The sequence below is a fragment of the Leptinotarsa decemlineata genome, unplaced genomic scaffold (genome assembly GCF_025532065.1).
Source record: "Leptinotarsa decemlineata unplaced genomic scaffold, Ldec_3_MD MMD2_P_RNA_scaffold_6, whole genome shotgun sequence".
Taxonomy (NCBI): domain Eukaryota; kingdom Metazoa; phylum Arthropoda; class Insecta; order Coleoptera; family Chrysomelidae; genus Leptinotarsa; species Leptinotarsa decemlineata.
In genome coordinates, this window is record NW_027412533.1 from 11,478,346 (window position 1) to 11,498,000 (window position 19,655).

At 30.5% G+C, this 19,655-nt stretch overlaps 2 protein-coding genes across 3 annotated transcripts in view; one reads left to right on the forward strand and one right to left on the reverse strand.

Moving 5' to 3' along the window:
* LOC141480137 (uncharacterized) overlaps nucleotides 1-19,655 on the forward strand; it is a 288,325-nt gene that overhangs the window by 156,114 nt on the left and 112,556 nt on the right. The window lies entirely within an intron of this gene.
* The window catches only part of sip1 (septin interacting protein 1), a 111,865-nt gene that overhangs the window by 42,795 nt on the left and 49,415 nt on the right, over nucleotides 1-19,655 (reverse strand). The window contains exons 1-4 of one of the 2 annotated variants that reach the window (XM_074169971.1): nucleotides 3,051-3,243; nucleotides 2,725-2,976; nucleotides 1,145-1,452; nucleotides 893-1,068 (exon numbers count right to left, since the gene is read on the reverse strand). In XM_074169971.1, the coding sequence (XP_074026072.1) occupies nucleotides 893-1,068; nucleotides 1,145-1,452; nucleotides 2,725-2,976; nucleotides 3,051-3,159 (845 nt within the window). In that variant the 5' untranslated portion in view covers nucleotides 3,160-3,243. Of the gene's footprint in view, nucleotides 1-892; nucleotides 1,069-1,144; nucleotides 1,453-2,724; nucleotides 2,977-3,050; nucleotides 3,244-19,655 lie in introns of those variants that run through there. The other variant, XM_074169972.1, reaches the window with a different exon arrangement.

Sequence of the window (19,655 nt, forward strand, 5' to 3'; positions counted from 1 at the left end):
TCACTATTATGGTAATCCTTGTTTTGCTGGTCCCACAAGCGAGGCTCATCTCTCACAAGAATTATCAAAATCTCTTTATCAATTTTATTATTCATTATTATACCACTCCGTCGGAATGAAAGATCGGACTAAAAACAAACACTTTTCATTTGACTACTCATCGGTCAGTAATCGGTAGTGATCGTTCATTGTCGTATCGGACTACCCTTTCCAATGAAGGCACCTACTTTAAAACTTAAGTGTTTGTTTTTCTTCCGATGTCGTCCGATGGTCGTCCCACATCGGGGCGGGAGAAATATGGATTCAATATAGGTACAGCCTTAGTAAGGATGTATCTATACAGTTTTCAACTTCCAATATTTGTGAATTAAAAATAAAATCTGTTGCATATGTTACTTATTACAATTGTATTTATTATAACTTGCTATTTGTGTGATTTATGACTTCTTTATCTTCATTTAATGAAAAAACAGATTTTTTCGAACAGATTTTTTGGAAATTCATGATCACTTCAATGAAATGAATGAAAACACTTTTGTCTAATATCTACTAGTTATATTATTAGTAACTAACTAGTTAGTTAGTTTTTATACTTGATAATGGGATGAAACCCGAAACCGGTCATAGAAATAAAATAACTAGTGGAAATTAGGCAAAAGTGTTTTCATTCATTTCATTAAAGTGATAGTTAACATATAAAAGCTTCCATTCATTTTTTGAGAATTCTGAAAATAACAGAACTGGTTGATGGTATCCAATCCAGTGAACGTATGTTGTACTAAAATCTATAAAAGTAAAACTAGAAAGTTATTTCATATTAAATAAATATGAAATTAGACAATCCAGTATAAGGAGGAAAAAAGATAAATAAACCTCAACTATTAGTGTTTACCTTGTAACTCCCAAATTTCTATAAGCTCCTGGACGTTTACCTTTTTCAATAACATCGTCTACACTTCGGTAGTAATATCTGGTTTTGTTATTCAACGGTTCTGCTTTTTTCCATTTGGACTCTCCCTTCTTCATGCTTGTTTCGTCTTCATCGAATTCCGACTTAATTGACTGTTCCTGAAAAATTTAATTACATATATATTGTGAAAACATGCACATTGAATCAGAAAAAGGTAACTGAAAAATTATATGCCTTTAATTTTGGGATGCTGGCCGGTTTCTCTGGTCCATAAGCTCCTATTGCTCCTCGTCCTTTTCTCAGATGAGCCTCAACCGGTGCAGAAATACCCTGTAATTCCTTTCCAAGACCTTTGCCAGGTTGGAAGCCCATCTGAAGAAGGAGTTTTGCTCCTATACCTTTTGTATGCTTCTCCCAATGACCTACACCCTTATTTATCAAAGTAGGGTTTGTGGAATTTTTCTTTCGAAGACCAGCAATATCTCCTGTAATCTCTGTCACTGTTGATTGTATAGTTTTCTTCGATCTATCGATACCAAAACCTGCAGAAGAATAATTTTACTGATAACTGATTGGATGGGTCTTTTTCGAAGTAAAATAAAGTTATGATATAATTTTTAAATCTGGTGTCAAATTACATACAATTTCAAATTGTATGTAATTTTGGTTTTAAAAGACCAACATTAATATTTATTAAAGTATAAAGTTTGTCATATATAAACTATACTGTATATATTCATAAGTTAAGATGTATTAGTTAAAATAAATATCAAAGGTGAAGAGTTGATTTCTCATTAATACTTTTGAGTTAGTAGCAAGTAAGAAAAAAATCACTACAATTGTCTTCTCAACTATGCAGATACAAAATTTCTGCGGACCTTAACAAAGTTTATGATATAAAATATTTCTGAATACAAAACATATAAGTAACAGTGATTCGAACAAAGAAGACTGTCATCAAGTGTTTTTTAATTTTTATTTTGAACTGGTCAACAGAATAATGTTCTAAAGTAATTGAAAGTTCGCTATGAATAATAACCCAATTATGAAAAATTCATTGTTTTCCATAATTTGTATTCATTTTATTGGTATTGAAATTTTTCAATTTATCTAGTACGACTAACTAAGATGAGATTTTGATGCACATTTAAAACCAAATTGTACCCACCCCAGAAGATAGCTATTGGTCACACAAACTGATGTCAATAGTACATCGGCGAAATATAACTTAAGTGGACAGAGTCTTTTACCACAGAACGACCTATTGAAACTCATTTCAAAGAACACCTCCACATATCCACTTTCAGAGATTAGAAAAGAGCGGCCATAGAATAAAGGAACAGCAATTGAAATTGTTGAGATCAGTACATGACACACTAGACTTTTGAATTATTTCAATGGTCACGTAATAGCATAATGTAGGATAAGAACTACGCAATACACAAACTGCTTTTGTAGCAAGGTTGATCATGATCATATGACAACTCCCACTTTTTGAATACTTCAAAAACAAATTTTGTCACTTTTCAGACTGGGCAGTATAAAAAAAACTATATGCTTCATTAGAGGTAAAAGTATATAATGAAGATCCATTGCCACATTATCTTTGATGGTGCCTGGCAAACCTAACCCAAAAATAATCTATTGAACACTAGTCTTGAAAGCCTACACACCATATTTAACTGTACTGTTAATTAATAATTATGAATTACCAGTTGTGACTGTGTGAATAACAGGACATTCAAATATCTGTCTTTCTCAATTCATAGATGTTAATTTATTTCAGTTTAGTTGGAAATATAAATATGCGCTACCTGCTCTAGGAGGGTGTTCCTCTTCCGATTCATCAGAGCTATTCATCGTTTTAAAGGAAGTGGTTGGTTCTTCTTCATCAGACTTTTCTTCCTTTTTGAGAATACCACTACCATTTTCTTTGTCTTTTTTACCAGCCTGTTGAACTCCACCAGCGACAAATCCGATGGGAGCTGTATAACTTTTTGGAAGTTTTCTGGTTTTGAATGATGTCTTTTCCGTTTCTTCATTATCACTGTCATCAGCCCAGATACCTAAATGAAAAAAATTCAACTCAAATGTCATCCTGAATTGTATAAAAATTTAGGTTCAAGCTATTATGTGTTACCATATATTTGATGATGTTTCGTAATTTTTTTTCTGTTTCTGAACATGTTAAACTCATTATCCACATCCCAATCGGTTATTTCAAACTTTTCCATCTCGTCATCCGACATGGTAATTGTGAAATATTCTAAATTATAAATCGATTTCAGAAACAAGACGCTACTCCGGATGATCAACAAATGACTGACAGATGACAGTGCTTACTGTTGACAGTAATGAATGACAAATAAATTGACACCGTTCAAACTAGTTGTGTTTTATTTGCACCTAGATACAGTTATTCCCGCCAAAAGTTATTTGCTATTGAATTTAAAAAATCATAACTGGACAGCATATTTTCATACTGTAAGGTAAATTATAATGAATTTGCAAATAGGCTTATAGAAATATTCAAGCATTTTTTAAAGAGCTCTATGGAGTGGCAGCGCCATATTGAAAATCGCGAAAACACTGTGAAGAAATGAGATGTTACATAAAAAATATGTATAGGGGAAAGTTATCGATAATGTAACGAAGAATGCCGCTAACTCATTTTTTGCCATATATTTTTTCAACTTTTTAGTCCTTTGTCGAATTTCAAAATTTTTAAGATAGCTTACATTATACGATTAAATATAGTCAACTTCTTCACGAAATGAAATATGAAATAATGTTTGACTAATCTATAAAACGTGTTTTCCTTATTCAATGAATTTTCACCCGTCAAGTGCTGCCATCTAATAAAAACTGAACCCATATTTGAGCCACGGTTCCCAACTTAGGGGTTTTCCCCCCAGATTTAGGGGGTAAATGAGTGGGATGGGATTTTTTTAGGGGTTTTATATGTTTAGGGGTATTGTTAGGGGTTTTCTGATTATAATATAACTATTCAATCCAATAACAGTCATTCAAATATTTTATCTTTTACCTATGGAAAGACTTCGGACTGGATGACATCTAGTGTAATTATATTAAACTACTCTCCAATGACTAGTATCCCTTCCTACTTCCTAACTTTTTTTGGGGTCTGTGTAGTCTGTGACAGGTGATTGGAGATTTCAAGGTTATGTTCAAAGAGTAAGCCGTTTGTTGGTTTGTTATGTTTTATGTTATTGCTTGTGTGTTTCAACTACGCAATTACCTACAATTGTTAATTTTATTTCATTATCGTACTTCGGTGTCAAAAAGCAATTTATTAATGATGTCCAAAGAAACTAAAAATAAAAAGACGTACACTCAAAAGTACACGAAGGTTTGGGAAACAGATTCAAAATTAAAAGGTAAGTAAATTTCATTGCCTAGTTGTAATATATGAATGATCAAGATAGACTTAGATTATAGATTCGATTAGTATTCATGACATGATTTTTTACCATAGAATCATCCAATCATCGGCGCCGTCAAATTGCAGCAGAGACCGGTATTTTTTATTTTATTTAGGTTTGAAATAAAGAATTAATGCAGGCTTTCTGGAATGGATTGGACAGGTGATAAGGGATGTTGATGGTTTTTCTATTTTCGAGTATTTTTCAAGTTGATTTGGTGTCTGGTGTTTCATAAAAATATTCATATACCTACAATTATAAAAAAATATTGAAAAAATGTGTGGTGTTGATTTTGCCATGTTTAAATGTTTACCAATTTGCGGTGATGTGTATATGTACTGAAGTGATATTATGTCGTTATTTCCAATTTATGTTTGTTGATGTGAAGTTATCCACGCTTTTCTAGCCACGCTTTTTGACGTGTAGACCATCGACATTGGGATAGAGGAGAATATCCGTCCACTGTTGCCAAGTTTCACATAATTCCTAGCCACGCTTTTGTATACCCCAGATTGTAACATATTATGGGAAAAAATAGTTTGAGTAGATTTTAAGGGTGCCCTAAATGTAATGGAAACGAAACATTCCTAATTTATCAATATCTGTTATTTTCATAAAAAAAATTTGCAGAATATTTGAGAGTGGAAAAAATTAAAACTGATATTTTTGACATATTTTTTCTTATATCTCCGTTAATAGTAGACGATCATTAATGAATTTTTCACTGAAATATAGAAAATAATTAATAGATAACAATACAACATCAAATCAATTTGCAGTGCCGTCGGGAGGGAGGAAAAAATTTAAACCTGATTTTTTTTAAATATTTTTTCTTATATCTCCGTTAATAGTGGATGATCCTTGATGAATTTTCCACTGAAATATAGCACATTATTCATAGATATCATGTACGAAATTGAATCAATTTACAGTGCCGTCGAGGAGGGTGGAAAATAATCTGTCATTTTACAATAATTTTTTGGTATATCTCTGTCAATAATCAATGTGCGTTTACGAAATTCTCTCCTAAATGTCGAGAAATACTCTATAAAGATATTTCAGGACTTAAATGAATTTGAAGTGCCGTAGGAAAATGTCTGAGAAAAATTATATGTCATTTTCCAATAATTTTTTGAAATATCTCTGTTAATAAGCTTTGTGCGTTCACGAAATTTTCACTAAAATGTCGGGAAATACTCTACAATGATATTCCAAGACTCAAATGAATTTGAAGTGCCGTAGGAAAATGTCTGAGAAAAATAATATGTCATTTTCCAATAATTTTTTGAAAAATCCCTGTTAATAAGCTTTGTGCGTTCACGAAATTTTCACTAAAATGTCGGGAAATACTCTACAATGATATTCCAAGACTCAAATGAATTTGAAGTGCCGTAGGAAAATGTCTGAGAAAAATATTATGTCATTTTCCAATAATTTTTTGAAATATCTCTGTTAATAAGCTTTGTGCGTTCAGGAAATTTTCACTAAAATGTCGAGAACTACTCTATAAAGATATTCCAAGACTCAAATGAATTTGAAGTGCCGTAGGAAAATGTCTGAGAAAAATAATATGTCATTTTCCAATAATTTTTTGAAATATCTCTGTTAATAAGCTTTGTGCGTTCACGAAATTTTCACTAAAATGTCGAGAACTACTCTATAAAGATATTTCAAGACTCAAATGAATTTGAAGTGCCGTAGGAAAATGTCTGAGAAAAATAATATGTCATTTTCCAATAATTTTTTGAAATATCTCTGTTAATAAGCTTTGTGCGTTCACGAAATTTTCACTAAAATGTCGGGAAATACTCTACAATGATATTCCAAGACTCAAATGAATTTGAAGTGCCGTAGGAAAATGTCTGAGAAAAATAATATGTCATTTTCCAATAATTTTTTGAAATATCTCTGTTAATAAGCTTTGTGCGTTCACGAAATTTTCACTAAAATGTCGAGAACTACTCTATAAAGATATTCCAAGACTCAAATGAATTTGAAGTGCCGTAGGAAAATGTCTGAGAAAAATAATATGTCATTTTCCAATAATTTTTTGAAATATCTCTGTTAATAAGCTTTGTGCGTTCACGAAATTTTCACTAAAATGTTGAGAACTACTCTATAAAGATATTTCAAGACTCAAATGAATTTGAAGTGCCGTAGGAAAATGTCTGAGAAAAATAATATGTCATTTTCCAATAATTTTTTGAAATATCTCTGTTAATAAGCTTTGTGCGTTCACGAAATTTTCACTAAAATATCGAGAACTACTCTATAAAGATATTTCAAGACTCAAATGAATTTGAAGTGCCGTAGGAAAATGTCTGAGAAAAATAATATGTCATTTTCCAATAATTTTTTGAAATATCTCTGTTAATAAGCTTTGTGCGTTCACGAAATTTTCACTAAAATGTTGAGAACTACTCTATAAAGATATTTCAAGACTCAAATGAATTTGAAGTGCCGTAGGAAAATGTCTGAGAAAAATAATATGTCATTTTCCAATAATTTTTTGAAATATCTCTGTTAATAAGCTTTGTGCGTTCACGAAATTTTCACTAAAATGTCGGGAAATACTCTACAATGATATTCCAAGACTCAAATGAATTTGAAGTGCCGTAGGAAAATGTCTGAGAAAAATAATATGTCATTTTCCAATAATTTTTTGAAATATCTCTGTTAATAAGCTTTGTGCGTTCACGAAATTTTCACTAAAATGTCGAGAAATACTCTACAATGATATTCCAAGACTCAAATGAATTTGAAGTGCCGTAGGAAAATGTCTGAGAAAAATTATATGTCATTTTCCAATAATTTTTTGAAATATCTCTGTTAATAAGCTTTGTGCGTTCACGAAATTTTCACTAAAATGTCGGGAAATACTCTACAATGATATTCCAAGACTCAAATGAATTTGAAGTGCCGTAGGAAAATGTCTGAGAAAAATAATATGTCATTTTCCAATAATTTTTTGAAAAATCTCTGTTAATAAGCTTTGTGCGTTCACGAAATTTTCACTAAAATGTCGGGAAATACTCTACAATGATATTCCAAGACTCAAATGAATTTGAAGTGCCGTAGGAAAATGTCTGAGAAAAATATTATGTCATTTTCCAATAATTTTTTGAAATATCTCTGTTAATAAGCTTTGTGCGTTCAGGAAATTTTCACTAAAATGTCGAGAACTACTCTATAAAGATATTCCAAGACTCAAATGAATTTGAAGTGCCGTAGGAAAATGTCTGAGAAAAATAATATGTCATTTTCCAATAATTTTTTGAAATATCTCTGTTAATAAGCTTTGTGCGTTCACGAAATTTTCACTAAAATGTCGAGAACTACTCTATAAAGATATTTCAAGACTCAAATAAATTTGAAGTGCCGTAGGAAAATGTCTGAGAAAAATAATATGTCATTTTCCAATAATTTTTTGAAATATCTCTGTTAATAAGCTTTGTGCGTTCACGAAATTTTCACTAAAATGTCGGGAAATACTCTACAATGATATTCCAAGACTCAAATGAATTTGAAGTGCCGTAGGAAAATGTCTGAGAAAAATAATATGTCATTTTCCAATAATTTTTTGAAATATCTCTGTTAATAAGCTTTGTGCGTTCACGAAATTTTCACTAAAATGTCGGGAAATACTCTACAATGATATTCCAAGACTCAAATGAATTTGAAGTGCCGTAGGAAAATGTCTGAGAAAAATAATATGTCATTTTCCAATAATTTTTTGAAATATCTCTGTTAATAAGCTTTGTGCGTTCACGAAATTTTCAGTAAAATGTCGAGAACTACTCTATAAAGATATTTCAAGACTCAAATGAATTTGAAGTGCCGTAGGAAAATGTCTGAGAAAAATAATATGTCATTTTCCAATAATTTTTTGAAATATCTCTGTTAATAAGCTTTGTGCGTTCACGAAATTTTCACTAAAATGTCGAGAACTACTCTATAAAGATATTTCAAGACTCAAATGAATTTGAAGTGCCGTAGGAAAATGTCTGAGAAAAATAATATGTCATTTTCCAATAATTTTTTGAAATATCTCTGTTAATAAGCTTTGTGCGTTCACGAAATTTTCACTAAAATGTCGAGAACTACTCTATAAAGATATTTCAAGACTCAAATGAATTTGAAGTGCCGTAGGAAAATGTCTGAGAAAAATAATATGTCATTTTCCAATAATTTTTTGAAATATCTCTGTTAATAAGCTTTGTGCGTTCACGAAATTTTCACTAAAATGTCGAGAAATACTCTACAATGATATTCCAAGACTCAAATGAATTTGAAGTGCCGTAGGAAAATGTCTGAGAAAAATAATATGTCATTTTCCAATAATTTTTTGAAATATCTCTGTTAATAAGCTTTGTGCGTTCACGAAATTTCCACTAAAATGTCGAGAACTACTCTATAAAGATATTTCAAGACTCAAATGAATTTGAAGTGCCGTAGGAAAATGTCTGAGAAAAATAATATGTCATTTTCCAATAATTTTTTGAAATATCTCTGTTAATAAGCTTTGTGCGTTCACGAAATTTTCACTAAAATGTCGAGAAATACTCTACAATGATATTCCAAGACTCAAATGAATTTGAAGTGCCGTAGGAAAATGTCTGAGAAAAATAATATGTCATTTTCCAATAATTTTTTGAAATATCTCTGTTAATAAGCTTTGTGCGTTCACGAAATTTTCACTAAAATGTCGAGAACTACTCTATAAAGATATTTCAAGACTCAAATGAATTTGAAGTGCCGTAGGAAAATGTCTGAGAAAAATAATATGTCATTTTCCAATAATTTTTTGAAATATCTCTGTTAATAAGCTTTGTGCGTTCACGAAATTTTCACTAAAATGTCGGGAAATACTCTACAATGATATTCCAAGACTCAAATGAATTTGAAGTGCCGTAGGAAAATGTCTGAGAAAAATAATATGTCATGTATCACATTTCAAAATTCGCACTCAGTTTTGCGCATGTGCCTGCCATCCTCTGCTAGTTTGACAAGGAATGACATATTAATTTATGGAATCAACAGAATTTACCCCGTGTACATGATATCGTGTACATGTACCCGCATATCCTAAAATATTTGCGAAAGGAATATCTCAGCAATATGATGGTAACGATCAGCGGGAATAAGGGCTCGTTCAAACCCTCGCCAATATTCGCAATTTTTCTGCGAATCGCAAAAAAATCGCCGCATGAACGTTCATAATCATGCGGCAAAAAAGTGCTGTTAACAATTAATCATCGTTACATGTCATTTTTAATTTTTGGAGTTGAACGTTTGTTTTTTCTCATTTTCACGAATAAACTAGAAAATTCCCTATCCGAACATGGTTCTCGAGTTAGACGCAACGATGTTAGACGTTAAAGTCGTTAAACGTTTGTCTTTCGTTTTTTATAAAATCAAACAGTAAAGCATTTGTTGTCTATTTATTGGCATCATAGATCTTCATCTCCCTAACAAGGTTATATAGTAATCTCCTGGGGCTTTCCGTTTCCGAACACTACAAATGTTTCTTTTTCTTGCCGTTAATAAAAAATACTAAAGTGATAAAAACAATAACACAAAAAAACTAAAGTTTCAGGTTAGGGAAAAGCAGATCATATAACAAAAATTAAAATCTTATCTGAACCGTGCCTTCATGGTTTGTGTGAAGTGGAAATATTTGAACTTTCTTGTGACATACTGGGTAGCTATTTCATTCGCAGAAAAATTGCAAAGGGTATGTTCATTTATAAGGTGTCTCAAGGCGCATGCGCTCGTTTTGACATCCAAAGTCTAACTCATGTCATGTAAATGATTCGAAGAGATCAATAAATCTATCTATCTATCTATTGGGAATATGAATAATAGTCATTGATTAGTTTGGAAATAATAATTTGAGATTGGTTCAGTAAAAAATTTGCGAAATTTTCACTTTCTGTCGACGTCATTACAAATGCAACTGCATACATAGGCGTTCGTGACCTTTTTATTCTTGTGATTATTATAGTGAATTCGATGGAAAGTGACTCAATTTATTAGGTCGACTTTACTGTATGTACAGTGTGATAGCTACAATATTGAAATGTTGTGTTCGTGGAGAGGAAAGGAAAAAAACCGAAAAATATTTGCTTTCACTGATTGACATTAGATTTGACATTTGTCATATAAGTGAAAGAGCAAATTAGACACCAACAAATCGCGATGCGATCTTTTTTGCTTTTTGAACTTAGAACTTATAATAGTTGACATCTACTGTCTGTACGAAAAGTACAGACAGATAAAATTTGAAATTTCATTTTCCAAAATTTATTTTTTTTCGTAATGAATTTTATTATTTGTTGTCTGCGAATTCTATTCGGTCCACAGTAGATGTCAGTTGTTGCTCGTGCAACTTTTTATAGTGGAAATCTTCATGCAAAATATTCTTTATCCAAATTTTGGCAATAACGTTTCCTTCCTTGGAACCCTACCGAGGAAGTTGAACAACCAAGTTATCACTATAACTTCGAGGGCAATATCTCAAAATGTTTTGGTCAAGCAGGTTAACTTGTAGCCATGGGCTAACCGAACCGGTACCAATACTGCCAATAAAAAGAAGAGGTAGTATAGGTTAAGTATTTGGAGGGAAGCTCAAATCAAATATGTTATCATTTTGAGTATTTCGTTTCCCCAGAGAGAATTCTCGCCATTCCAGGAATGCATAGGTTTGAATGGTAAATATTCTAGTTAGTTATACATTGGTGCCTAATCAGCTCTCAAAATGTCGGGAAGACCTACTAAGTTTCCAGTTATAAAGTTATCTGAATTCCTCAATAAGCATTACCCACATTTGTCTTTTCAAAATTTACAAAATCTTCGAATTAATGACGAAATTATCAGAGAATCTGCTTTATATATTTTTTCAACGAATACATTCAGAACGCGTACCAAAGTTTATCAAGCTCTTCTCCGTAACACAGGCAAGATAAATGAACTATTAAATTGTAACCACTTCAGTCATGTACCCATTGCAAATGATAATATCACAAGAACATTTTCTAGAAGGATTGATTTTCATATTCTCAATGAAATTATTGTACAAAATGAAATGTCCAGGGAAAGTCTTTTATCCGAATGTTATTATCCAGATAATTCAAAATATTCTGACCTGTGTAAACTGATGAATTTGAAAAATAGTGAAAAGAACCGTAAAAATCTTTGTTATTTTGTAAGACGAAATATTGATCATTTTGATTTCAAAATTGTTTCAAAGTACGAAACTAAATTACCAACAGATTACGATTTGTCCACAATTATTGAAAACAATAGTTCTGCTCATAGTTCAGTAAAGTTAGTACATTCCACTCCAAATGCTCCAATTGATAATATTACATCATTTGATAGTAGTATTTCTTCAAATCAATCAAATGTCAAACCTAAAAATTCTAATAATCAGTCTAATTCTAACTTAACTCATTGCCCCTATGATCAAGAAATATCTTCAAATACATATAAGCAAGGAAATAAAGAAATCAGTTCCGATTTCTTCACTATATCTCCGGAATTAAAGAATATTTCTGAGAAAATACTAAAAATTGGTGTTGAAATGATACCAAAGGGTACTAAAAATATTAAAAATAATAAATCTGAGCCTACAACTTATAAGAACTGTATTTATAATGAAGGTTTTTTTTTCTTAACAGATGTAGAATTCTCCAGTATTTGCAAAAATAGAAAATTATTGAAAGAAAAGTATGCTTTTTTGCTCAGTGAGAAAGTCAAATTAGTAAATAATACTTGCAGATTATATTTTAAACATAATCGGTATTTAAAGAAATCTGATTCATTGAAATTATATGCGTATTGTGCACACACTTTGTGTAAAAAATTCATTTTGTATATTAGACATATTTCAAATGGTCATTATGCAGAACATAAAGTTGAAGTATTTAGTAGCAGTAAAGACTTTAATCATTTTAGTAATCTAGCAACACAGCTAAGGGGAGTGAAACGAAAAATAGTTAAAAAGGAAATGTTGAATGTTAGGGCTTTAGAACAACGACAAAATGATGTCTTGAATTTGGATCATGAATCTTTAAAGAAGTTCAATTTAGATGAGGTAAAATCTGATTCAGTTTATAGAAAAGTACGTTCAGAGGCATTTGCAAAAAATGATCGACATAATGATGATATTTTTGATATGATTAAAATGCAAAAAGAACATTCCAATTATATTAAATTTGTGGGAATTCCTCTTCATATTTATCTCTACAGTGTTGAACAACTCGCACTTCTATCACAAGACACAGTTTTACACCTTGATGCTACTGGAAGCATAGTACGACGTCCTGGAAATAAGGGTAACAAAGTATATTATTATGCTGGGGTTATACAGACAGAATCTAACAGACTGTGTGCTGTAATAGAAATGATATCTAGTGAACATGATGCTGGTAGCATAGGTGCTTGGCTTTTAAAGTATCGTTCTTTCTGTACAGTTCATAAGAAATGGCCTGCGTTTCGAAAAGTGGTCACTGATTTTAGTTTTGCAATCCTGAATGCTGTTTCACTTTGTTTCAATAGTTTAGAATTGAAGGAATACATCAATATGACATTTCACTGTATATATAACAATGATGAATTTCCTTCAAATAAAATTCAATTGCACATATGCTGTTTTCACATGTTTAAATTGATGGCCCGAGATGTTGATAATTATTATCAAGATAATGTAGTTAAACGTCACATGAAAGAAATTTTAGCCTCAGCATATAATATCAATGATTGGAAAATTTTTTGTGCATGGTTCAGAAATATTTATATTGTAACCAACTCTGATACTAAAACTGCAATTTTTAAAAATGCTTTTCAGAATTTATTGAAAATTTCTTGTTCTTTGGATAATTTCACTGAAGAACAGAATAAAGATCATTTTGTTTTTGACTTTGATAAAGATAGCCTAGGAAACTTTGAGTCAACTAATTATTGCCAATTTTTCAAACAACTTTGTCTTACTTGCACCTTGGGTTCTGATGATAACTTTCCTAAAAATGAATATAAACATCAGGAGTTTTTTAATTTTTTTTTTAAACACTATATGCCATTTGTTCCCCTATGGAGTGGCATTCTGTTGATGAATAAAGAAAGGCTGAGTAATGCTCCAGTAGAACGATGGTTTGGTTTAGTTAAAAATATACTTGCAAAAGGAATTATGCGCCAAAGGAGTAGTCGGATAGTTAGGAAGCTTAGAAAATATATTTTATTCATACTTAAAGAAATAAAGTTCAAAATCCCCAAAACAAAATGTTGTAGACACGATCTAGTTGAGATACGTGATGACGGTCTTGCTTCACAAGAAATATGGAAAAAGAAGGAAAAGGTTCTACATAACAATTTTTTGGGAACATCACTTAAACATGCACTGAAAACTTCCCAATCATTTCAGTTAACTAAAGGCACTGATCCAAATTTATGTATTTATTGTAAACTAGGTAAATTAGAATTTGAAGCTGATTGGGTACAATGTGATACATGCAACGGGTGGGTACATCTAATGTGTATTGATGACTTAGATACGAGTTTGAGCGGTAATTTTTTTTGTAAATTTTGTAAACCTTTAACTGCAGATAATCAATTTTTCAATTTATCGACCAAAATCAATGAAAATCTTGAAGATACTCCGAACATCAATTACTTTTCACTATACAGCATTTGTAATTCATTTTTCAATCAAAATTTCAAAAAATCTAACGAGCAATTAGATCAGATTGATGTAGAGACCAGAGATCAAAGACTCTCCCATATTTGGTTTCAGGAAAGACGCAAACGCGTAACTGCATCATATTTTGGAAGCATATTTAACAGCAAAAGTGACAATAGTTTGATTACAATTTTAAATCGAATTTTGAATACGACTGATATCAATTCTTCTCCAATAAAACATGGTATAAACAATGAGAAAAAAGCTATTATCCAATATGAACTATTAACTAATAGGAAATGCAACAAGTCTGGTTTAAAAATTCACAAAACGTACCAATTTATTGCTGGATCACCAGATGGATTAGTTTCGAATGATGGCCTAATTGAAGTTAAATGTCCATATTCCTGTAGAAATCTGAATCCAAATGAAGCATGTTCTGAGGGACTGATTAAATATTATGATAAACAAACTGACAACATTTCTAAAAATCACATTTATTATTATCAAGTTCAAGGTCTTCTGGAAATCACAGATAGAGATTGGTGCGATTTTATAATTTGGACATTTAAGGGAATTAAATTAATGCGCGTTTTTAGGGATAAAATTTGTTGGAGCCGGATGTTTTCAAAATTACGTAGATTTTTTTATTTCATAATGTTACCTAGTATTTCAAATGCAACACCTACTCCTAGCTTTATAAAATGGAGACCAGAAAGAGATTTATCAATTTTACCAAATGGTTTAGTATCCGATTCGGAATATTATGGAGATATTGGAAAAAGATACTACATTTCATATTTTTCAAAATTTAGGTGTGATGTAACTGAAATTTGTAATGAAGACTTTAATATATTATCCGGAAAGCTTTGGTTGACAAATTTTATCGTAGATATATGTCTAAATATATTCAATACAGCAGCAAAGTTTCAAATCGTTACATGTATGCTTTCTACAAGAATTTTTTTATATGGTCAGGGCGAGAATCACCCTTCACTTGTTAATTTCTCATTTGAAAAAGACCTTATAGTATTTCCTATACTTCAAAATTTCTCAGACACTAAAGACCAATCTCACTTGCATCATTTCTGTTTAGCAATTGTCGATATTAAATGCAAGAATTTTTGTTTTATGAATCCATTCAAGAGTACAAGTAGTGAAACATCTAAATATCTAGGATATTTTATAAATTTTGTAGAATATTATAATGAAATCAATAAATGTGATATAGATATTTCAAATTGGTCAATTGAAATTAAGGACCATGATAAACAAGTCGATGGTTACAATTGTGGAGTTTTTATAATATATTTCTTCAATAAAATTGTAAATAGGGAAAGTTTGAGTAATAATATTGATATAATGAATTATAGACAAGGATTGAAAAACATTATAATTAGTTATTCTGATAATATGTCTCGGAAATGTTTGTTCTGCGGAATTGAAATTAATGAGTCATTACGTAACGTAAAATGTAGTAGCTGTCACAGGATCAGTCATGTGAAATGTGTCTTTTCTGAAACTAATTTGAACTCGTTTCAATACACATTCGATATATGCCCGTTGTGTTCCAAATATTGACAGAATCAAAATGATATCTGAAATTATATATTTATTTGTTTATTTTAACAGAAACGTTATTTATTTTTTTTTCATATTGAATATTTTATTTGTGTTATTGTTTTGTAGAATGTTTTTTTAAGTTTTTGTTTTAGACAAAATGTTATTTCAGTTTTATTCATGTTGAATACTTTGTTTGTTACTTATTTATATCATCATCTATTTAACCATTTTGAACATTTTTTTCAGAAATTTATGACTGTTGCGTTACATTGGAAACTATCCAACCTAAATGAATTTGATGAACAGATTTTTACAGAACTATGTCAAAAGAAGACTGAGAGGACACATTTTTTCATGAACACATTTTGGTCTTTCGCCCTCTCACATTCACTATCCATTTGTAATTATATAGAATGGAAATGTCAATATCTGTGAAGAATGAGTTCAAATTCCTTAGATTTTTTATTATAATTGTTCCTCTCTTTAACTATACAGTTTCACTAAGACAAATACTTTTTTATCCAAATTGTTGAGGGTGGATAGTTTTCATTGCTATTTTCTATCCCTTCCATCATTATCTATTTTTTTTATTTAATCATGTTTCCTCACAATCGACACAATGTTCTATTGTTTTTGAATCCTGATCCTACCTTTCCACATCCTTTGACAAGAGATACCCCTACACCTCCTCGTGGTTCTTGTTGGGCAACGGTAGTATTTAATGAGAGTTTATCTCATTAAAAATTAGCGGCTGAGTAGGGGGTACCACCCATATTATTTTCCTCATTTTTCTCAGACATTTTCCTACGGCACTTCAAATTCATTTGAGTCTTGAAATATCTTTATAGAGTAGTTCTCGATATTTTAGTGAAAATTTCGTGAACGCACAAAGCTTATTAACAGAGATATTTCAAAAAATTATTGGAAAATGACATATTATTTTTCTCAGACATTTTCCTACGGCACTTCAAATTCATTTGAGTTCTGGAATATCATTGTAGAGTATTTCTCGACATTTTAGTGAAAATTTTGTGAACGCACAAAGCTTATTAACAGAGATATTTCAAAAAATTATTGGAAAATGACATATTATTTTTCTCAGACATTTTCCTACGGCACTTCAAATTCATTTGAGTTCTGGAATATCATTGTAGAGTATTTCTCGACATTTTAGTGAAAATTTTGTGAACGCACAAAGCTTATTAACAGAGATATTTCAAAAAATTATTGGAAAATGACATATTATTTTTCTCAGACATTTTCCTACGGCACTTCAAATTCATTTGAGTCTTGAAATATCTTTATAGAGTAGTTCTCGATATTTTAGTGAAAATTTCGTGAACGCACAAAGCTTATTAACAGAGATATTTCAAAAAATTATTGGAAAATGACATATTATTTTTCTCAGACATTTTCCTACGGCACTTCAAATTCATTTGAGTTCTGGAATATCATTGTAGAGTATTTCTCGACATTTTAGTGAAAATTTTGTGAACGCACAAAGCTTATTAACAGAGATATTTCAAAAAATTATTGGAAAATGACATATTATTTTTCTCAGACATTTTCCTACGGCACTTCAAATTCATTTGAGTCTTGAAATATCTTTATAGAGTAGTTCTCGATATTTTAGTGAAAATTTCGTGAACGCACAAAGCTTATTAACAGAGATATTTCAAAAAATTATTGGAAAATGACATATTATTTTTCTCAGACATTTTCCTACGGCACTTCAAATTCATTTGAGTTCTGGAATATCATTGTAGAGTATTTCTCGACATTTTAGTGAAAATTTTGTGAACGCACAAAGCTTATTAACAGAGATATTTCAAAAAATTATTGGAAAATGACATATTATTTTTCTCAGACATTTTCCTACGGCACTTCAAATTCATTTGAGTCTTGAAATATCTTTATAGAGTAGTTCTCGATATTTTAGTGAAAATTTCGTGAACGCACAAAGCTTATTAACAGAGATATTTCAAAAAATTATTGGAAAATGACATATTATTTTTCTCAGACATTTTCCTACGGCACTTCAAATTCATTTGAGTTCTGGAATATCATTGTAGAGTATTTCTCGACATTTTAGTGAAAATTTTGTGAACGCACAAAGCTTATTAACAGAGATATTTCAAAAAATTATTGGAAAATGACATATTATTTTTCTCAGACATTTTCCTACGGCACTTCAAATTCATTTGAGTCTTGAAATATCTTTATAGAGTAGTTCTCGATATTTTAGTGAAAATTTCGTGAACGCACAAAGCTTATTAACAGAGATATTTCAAAAAATTATTGGAAAATGACATATTATTTTTCTCAGACATTTTCCTACGGCACTTCAAATTCATTTGAGTTCTGGAATATCATTGTAGAGTATTTCTCGACATTTTAGTGAAAATTTTGTGAACGCACAAAGCTTATTAACAGAGATATTTCAAAAAATTATTGGAAAATGACATATTATTTTTCTCAGACATTTTCCTACGGCACTTCAAATTCATTTGAGTCTTGAAATATCTTTATAGAGTAGTTCTCGACATTTTAGTGAAAATTTCGTGAACGCACAAAGCTTATTAACAGAGATATTTCAAAAAATTATTGGAAAATGACATATTATTTTTCTCAGACATTTTCCTACGGCACTTCAAATTCATTTGAGTCTTGGAATATCATTGTAGAGTATTTCCCGACATTTTAGTGAAAATTTCGTGAACGCACAAAGCTTATTAACAGAGATATTTCAAAAAATTATTGGAAAATGACATATTATTTTTCTCAGATATTTTCCTACGGCACTTCAAATTCATTTGAGTCTTGAAATATCTTTATAGAGTAGTTCTCGATATTTTAGTGAAAATTTCGTGAACGCACAAAGCTTATTAACAGAGATATTTCAAAAAATTATTGGAAAATGACATATTATTTTTCTCAGACATTTTCCTACGGCACTTCAAATTCATTTGAGTTCTGGAATATCATTGTAGAGTATTTCTCGACATTTTAGTGAAAATTTTGTGAACGCACAAAGCTTATTAACAGAGATATTTCAAAAAATTATTGGAAAATGACATATTATTTTTCTCAGACATTTTCCTACGGCACTTCAAATTCATTTGAGTCTTGAAATATCTTTATAGAGTAGTTCTCGATATTTTAGTGAAAATTTCGTGAACGCACAAAGCTTATTAACAGAGATATTTCAAAAAATTATTGGAAAATGACATATTATTTTTCTCAGACATTTTCCTACGGCACTTCAAATTCATTTGAGTTCTGGAATATCATTGTAGAGTATTTCTCGACATTTTAGTGAAAATTTTGTGAACGCACAAAGCTTATTAACAGAGATATTTCAAAAAATTATTGGAAAATGACATATTATTTTTCTCAGACATTTTCCTACGGCACTTCAAATTCATTTGAGTCTTGAAATATCTTTATAGAGTAGTTCTCGATATTTTAGTGAAAATTTCGTGAACGCACAAAGCTTATTAACAGAGATATTTCAAAAAATTATTGGAAAATGACATATTATTTTTCTCAGACATTTTCCTACGGCACTTCAAATTCATTTGAGTCTTGGAATATCATTGTAGAGTATTTCCCGACATTTTAGTGAAAATTTCGTGAACGCACAAAGCTTATTAACAGAGATATTTCAAAAAATTATTGGAAAATGACATATTATTTTTCTCAGATATTTTCCTACGGCACTTCAAATTCATTTGAGTCTTGAAATATCTTTATAGAGTAGTTCTCGATATTTTAGTGAAAATTTCGTGAACGCACAAAGCTTATTAACAGAGATATTTCAAAAAATTATTGGAAAATGACATATTATTTTTCTCAGACATTTTCCTACGGCACTTCAAATTCATTTGAGTTCTGGAATATCATTGTAGAGTATTTCTCGACATTTTAGTGAAAATTTTGTGAACGCACAAAGCTTATTAACAGAGATATTTCAAAAAATTATTGGAAAATGACATATTATTTTTCTCAGACATTTTCCTACGGCACTTCAAATTCATTTGAGTCTTGAAATATCTTTATAGAG